Source organism: Nestor notabilis, unplaced genomic scaffold (assembly GCF_000696875.1).
Source record: "Nestor notabilis isolate BGI_N333 unplaced genomic scaffold, ASM69687v1 scaffold1411, whole genome shotgun sequence".
NCBI classification, from domain to species: domain Eukaryota; kingdom Metazoa; phylum Chordata; class Aves; order Psittaciformes; family Psittacidae; genus Nestor; species Nestor notabilis.
The window spans coordinates 75,524-82,415 of NW_009914928.1; the positions used below are offsets into that span (position 1 = coordinate 75,524).

The 6,892-nt window shown below is 40.7% G+C and overlaps 1 protein-coding gene across 1 annotated transcript in view; it reads right to left on the minus strand.

Moving 5' to 3' along the window:
- CTTN (cortactin) overlaps positions 1-6,478 on the minus strand; it is a 21,128-nt gene extending 14,650 nt beyond the window's left edge. Inside the window, 6 exon segments of the mRNA XM_010023876.1 lie at positions 98-199; positions 728-782; positions 1,180-1,290; positions 4,300-4,429; positions 5,848-5,921; positions 6,365-6,478. Of these exon segments, the coding sequence (XP_010022178.1) occupies positions 98-199; positions 728-782; positions 1,180-1,290; positions 4,300-4,429; positions 5,848-5,921; positions 6,365-6,478 (586 nt within the window).
- Positions 6,479-6,892: the final 414 nt, after the last annotated feature.

The window sequence follows — 6,892 nt, forward strand, 5'->3', positions numbered from 1 at the left end:
ACAACAGATGTAAAAAAACTAGTTATTTACAACACTGCCTTATCATGACTGCCTACTACATCAGAGGATGAGCCCGCTACCACATGTGTCTACTCGCCCTTCTGTGGCTCATGATTCACCCTGTAATCAAACCCCACTGCACTCTTGTCCAGTCTGTCAGCCTGTACTCCATATTTTCCACCAAAACCACTTGAGTAGTCTGTGAAATTATGAAGCTTTTAATGGAAACATCACAGCAGTTGAGGGAGAAAAAAGTTCTTTCAAACTGAAATATTGCTCGTTAGCACACAAAGTTTAAACACAGAAAATATGACGGGTGGCAGTCCTCTAGTTTATGACGGTTCCTCTATATCTACTCCTTATTTCCAGCAGGGTGCAATACACTAAAGAACAATTCCCAGTCTTCCTAAAATGATCCTCACTTCTAAAAGTTATAATTTTAGAAACGATCATTTCTAAAATGATCCTCACTTCTAAAAGACTCATGATGACAATCACGATGATGGTATTTCCTTGTCTTAAAACCTCACCAACTCATGAAATAGCTTTGAAATTCATTTTTCCATCTTGTTTTCCTCCCAACCCCCTCAACATGTGATTCATTGAGAACATCACTAAACAATTGCCTCACTAAACAAGGTCTTTTCCAAACAGTAAAAGAGTAGAGATCTATTCTAGTATTTATATAAAACATGTGTCTAGAAAGGTGACCACCTCACCACTTTACCTCTTTGGGAGGCATGCTTCTCAGTTTTGCCCTGATATTCAAATCCAACAGCTGACTGAAAGAGAAATAAAAATGACAAAGAGTTAGATACTAGTAAAAAACTGCATGCACTTCAGTGGACACAGCACAGAAAGCTCCTGTGTCTTTCCATGCTGCTCTGACCTTCTTGATCAGGAGCATAAATACCTACTTAACTTTAGGCCATATTCATTTGTATGATAGTTTAGTAGATTTTCCTTTCAACTCATCTCAATTTCCCATTAGGGCATTTTTCTATCTTGCTCTAAGCAGTTATTTATCTCCATAGAAGTCAGGGTTAGTTTACTGCTAAACTTCAAATACCGCTGGAAGAGCAGACCAGCATTTTAAAGTATTGGAATTTTTCAGTTGTATGTATAAAATGGGAAACTTAACTACTGGTATTAGCTGCAGTACGAGGTGGAATTGCTTACCTGATCAACTCTGTCGGTTTGTACTCCAAACTTGCCACCAAACCCTTTCACCAAATCCACTTGGGAGCAATGCTTAGAAAGTTTGGCTTGATATTCATGTCCAACAGCTGACTAAAAACAAACGGAAAGTTCAGAAACAGCCAGCAGTTCTACACAGTTCTGCATGGAAGAGAAAACACTGCACCGTGGAACCTGAGGATAAGCTTTGTTACAAATACGCATCCACTGCCAGTGTTCTGGTTGAAACTAACTTCCCTGGAAATTGCTACTTACTTGAGAGGTCTTTGAGACCATCATCATGCTACTAATAGAGCCTAGGCAAGGAAGTGTCAAGAAACAGTCTGACAGCAGTGACTGTATTTCATAAAGACTGTTTTAAATCCTGCATTTTTACTTTGAAAGCACTGGAATGATAAACAAGAAAGATACAGACGGAGTCTTGATGGTGTTCATGCAGAATCTGAAGTAAGGATTAGTCACAGATAGTAGACTGTGACCAAATACAACTAGAGCTAGGTTTTCCATTGACATTCTTTTAAGAAAGGACCCTGATCTTCTGCATAAATCAAAATTAGGCATCTTTTCTCTATAGATGCTCCTCACTTGTAAAATGGCACCTCAACGTGAAGCGGTGCTTCCACGCTAAAGCAGAGCTCCTCATGCCAAAGGCATCCCAGCACCATAGTCTCCAATTCGAGCCTGTCCCTGGAACTCAAGCTGAACACAGCAAGCTGAGGCACAGCTACACCACACTGTGACTGGCTTCAGGTGAGACAGAGAGATGTGTAATTACACACCTGCAAGTACATCCAGACAGCATTTGCTAGTGTTACTTTAATCTAGTGCTAGGACACCCTCCTAAATCCTGGGATCGATGCTAGATCCAAGCACCTTGAGGGGTGCGTAACATAGCAAAAATGGTTTCTCTTATCCAGTGCCAAAACTGAGCTCTGGCCAGAGCAACTTTGACACTTCCACATTTGAGTCTCAAATGCATGTAATTCCTGCCAGAGGCAGAAAGAGAAGATCCTATAACTTGCCACACACAGCCGTGATCAGATTGAGAGGCTGCACCCTGACAATCACCCCTCGTGACTCAACACCACCACCCATCCCATATGAGGCAGTTACCACCTGCATCTGCAGCAGGGAGCCCTCCAAGCAGCTGCCCCAAGTTCTGACCTTTGAGGAGTGAGAAACTGTCTTCTACCAGTATCAGACAGCTGGACCAAGGTGAATTCATTTGAGGAAACAAGGTGTCTAGTGAGTAACTCGGCTTTTACAGCATTTACAGGGAACATTCCCAGCACTCAGGAAAGCAAAACATTACCACACATAACGGGTGAAGTAATTACCAAGCAACAGAACAAGGATGTCAATAATAAGACACTACCTTAACTTAAAAGCAATATAAAAACTCCTTTCTTTTCCTGACTCACGAGCCATACTCTTGTTCATTTTGCAGGTGTTCTGTAGCAGAGTAACTGTCAAATGTCACAGAAAAGGCTCCCACTTCCCTTTCTTCTTCCCATTACATTTATGAAAGACAAGAAGCTCTGAAAATTCTAGGGTTCATGTGACCTCTCTTTTGCTCTATCAACTGAGGTAGGTGAGATTTAAGCATGTTGTTTTCTTTATATGGTACCAGAACTTTCTGAATTTCATCAAACACCAAACATCACCACAAACCTCTTTTTAGAAAAGACTTGGAAAATTATTTTTCTTGGAAATCTGTATTTCAGAGTAATTTGCCCTCATAATTCCTCAGCACAACACCCTGCAACATTTTTAATTGGTTATGGAGGTCTGCCATATAGAGTGATGTAACTGTTCATTTTAAGTCAGCACCAAGGTTTTGTCCTAAATAGAGCAAAAACCTGTACCACCACAATGCTGCAGTTACGCTCATTGATTTAGGTGAGTCAAGCTTTAACACCAGCACACCTGCACAGAGGTATAGATACCTGTGAAGGAGAGATCTCAATGAGGAGGTTTTAGAATGACAGCTATAAGGAAGAAAGCTTTATTAAAAACATAATTTATGAACATCTCCTGCCACCAGTATCACTCAGGAGAGGGATAAAGTGCTGATGCTAGGAACTACACATGACTAATGATGGAATGTGCTCAGCACTTCTTTCCCAGATTCAAAGATTAGGCTAGCCTATTTCACTGAGCATTATACAGCAAGTTACCCTGGAATATGGGAATCCAGCAAAAATTTAAAGCTGCCAAATTACTACAAACCCAGAAAGTAAATAAAGTAAGAAAATCAAATCATTCTTGTTCAGGAAACAGTCTGGCTCTTACTTTAAGAGTACATGAAAGAAACCAGCCAGAAGCTGATATGCCTGTCTAACTATCACATGGCTAATAGAATCACCTTAAGAATTATCATTTCTTCTGTTAATAGAGTGTAACTTCAACTGCCATCAAGTCCTTATGTAAAACACTACCATCTGAATGAAGTACAATGATTTTTTTTAAATACTTGGATTACTTGTCACTGTTGACAGTTTACCACTGTTTAAGAGAGCTGCCCACCCTCTTCTTCATTCTCTGGCACAGAATCGAAACGAAACTGGTTTTATTCATGCATGAAGTACTTTGTTAATTTAAAAATATACATCTAGAAACTTGAATGTTGGCTCCAGGGGAATCCACTCAGGACATAAGCATGCAGACTTGCTCTAAAGACAGAGGAAGCATCAAACAAAAACGTGGGCCCCTTGTGCATCCCAGAACTTCTCATCATCCACATATTCCTTATTTGCCACCTGAAATACTTGTTCCTGATGCTTTAAGTGCTTTAGTTCAGTTCTTTCGGTAAGAGCACCTTAATTTATCTGGGGAACAGAACATCATGGCCTGACAGAATTGGGTAGTAGTGGTTACAAGTGTCCTTGATAGAGCACTGTTAAGTGTGCTGCTTCTGCCATCAAAAGGAGCCACCACTGTATATAGCTTATGCCATGATCTTGGCTCTTGCATCTCTGAAACTAGCAAAGTGGGAACAATTTTGCACCTTCACCAAGCTTAACTCACATATGTAGTTGTGCTGGCCACAGGCAAAGTGAGGCAAGACTTACAGCATCACACCAGGGAAGCATTCATACTTACTTTATCCATGCGATCTTGTTCAACACCAAATTTCCCTCCATAGCCATGGGAAGCTTTTGGTCCTGTTTCAAGCTCCTTCTCTTTGAGGTTCTGGTGTTCTTGGAATACATTCTCTCTCAGCTCATGAATACTTTAAAGACAGATAATTAAGCAGCAAGTTTTACTAAGAAAGTTTCAGAAGATAACTTTAAAAAGATGCAAAATAAAAAGATGATAAAAATACCTTTTCAGTTAAAGTTGGACAACTTGTACTTTTCAAACCCTTCCTGATTTATCAGTGTACAAAACACTTCATGATATTCTGAGCAACAGAATTTATCCTTAGAATCATAGAATGGTTTAGGTTGAGATCATCTAGTTCCAACCTCCTGCCATGGGCAGGGACACCTTCCACTAGAGAAGGTCACCTTTTTGGACAGCTTTTCTACTGCAAAACATTGGGTTTAAAGACTAAAGGGTATTTTGCTTAGAATTTCTATGTGTTTGAAATATGTTTTCTTCTAATATCCTAATTCAAGTTCTTTCCAACACTTATTATTTAGATGGCAACTTTTCAAAATAGGGATCATGTCTTATCAGACAGTCCCTATGGTAACAGGACTCTGATTCTAAGCGTTCTGGACACAACAGTAATGCAAAAGAAGGATGGAAAGAGACATGCCCCACCTCTTCCCCAAGTGTTCCCTTGCAATGTGCAGGAATTGAACTTACTGTTGCACAGACTACATATGAGAAGAATAAGCCAAGGTGGTAAACTGCACCTTTAAACACTTCCCACTGGAGTTTAAAGCTTCCTCGGGTGGAATTCAGCCAGTAAGCATCCCCACTGCACTCCAAGTAGGGCAGAATAACATTGATCCCTGAAGTAACCCACTTAGTTCAGTCTCTCTCCCGTTGCAGCACTGGTGATATTTATTCTTAGCTTTATACCACGAGGGTTGCTGCCCCAGAAATACACAAGCAAACCCAAAATGAACGTCACAACCACAGATTGCCTAAAACTGCTTTAAAGTTAAGTCTCAGACATTTCTCATAAGAAGCACAAGACTCAGAAGATGGATCATTTCTGTCTCACATAGCCCTCCCTGACGCACTCATTTGCTTTTCTGCCAGAGGGCTCAGTTTGTCACTCTGCCAGAATTTTTATGAGTTTGGTAGCAGTTTTCTCAACAAAGCTTAAGAATTAAGGGATCAAATGTACCCTTAAGGTACCAAACTGGAGTTGCTCAGATCACCCAACAGAAACTTCTCTCCTAGCACTACTGGCTCTGGCCCCACAACAGAACAAAGAAACCTTCCAGACACAAAGAGGTGGGAAGAAGAACATTTCCAGTCACAAAGAAAGATTTAAGAGTCCCTACACCATATTCCTGATCTTCATTTCAGATCTGAAGATAATGACACATTTGAAAGACCAGCAATCTGGCAAATTATCTTCTACAGAGAGTCTTATTTAATTATGAAGATACAAGTAACCGAGAACATGAGTTGATTAAAAGTCACCTGGGATTGTGACTATTAATAAATTTAAAAAGAGAGCTGCTTTACTTGATGTGCTCTTGATGGCCAGATCCTTTCACTGTTTTAGCTCCCCAGCGCTGTTCTTTCTCACTCACATCATTCTGCAAAAGACACACATAAAGAAGAGTTAAAACCCCGAAGACATCGCTAGTTATCTGCACTTTAGAGTTCACAGCAAAAGCCTTCAGCAGCCAGCTACATCAGAAGAGTAAGAAGAGCAGCTACTACCACCCTCGCTTCTCCTCTGCCATGAGCCCTGTGTTTTGTCCCCTCCTGAAACGCACAGACCAGACATTCAAGCCCCAAGAGGCTACTTCGCATCTTGATACAAACCTCTTCCATACAGAATTCCCTGTAGTACCCAGCCAAGACAAGGTAGTTTCGTTAACCACCCCCAAGCACAAAATGCTAATTCTCTGTCTTTAGGCATATGCTCCTATCAGTTTATTTGGCTGAGATATAGCCCCCACCCTGAAGAATTACTTTTTAACACATCACGTTACACACGTCTGCTGAATGAATCAGTAACATTCAAAAGCCATACCACAAAATCAGGATCCGTCTCCCAGTCATCAGTTCCGTCAACCTGGTTGATGCAAACAGCGAGGCCTGCAGTAGCCTTCCACATCTGCAACACCATCAGAAGCAGCACTGTCATGCTCCAGTCACATGTCAACTCTGTTTACACTACGTATAAAGCTGACGGAGATGCAATCCAAAACTCCCAACAAAGGATGTTATTTAACCACATAAACAGAAGCTACATTTGCAGGGAAAGTCGATTTGACCATTGGCTCTCAAGCTGGTTTGAAAACCCTTTTTAGTTCTCCTGTAAAAACCTTAGGAGCAATCACTGACATGATTTCAAAGGGAACAAGGAAGTCTTTCTTTGCTCAAATTAACATGTATCTTCATTCACTGCACTGAAAGACTCCTCTTCAAACAGGTCTCCAAATCAAGATCCACTTCCAAAGACCGCTGCTAATTCTAGGTCCTATGCATATATTTAAAGTGTAGGAATGGGATTTTTTTCCCCAGCCATTAGCAATGATAAGCATGACATTATTCATTA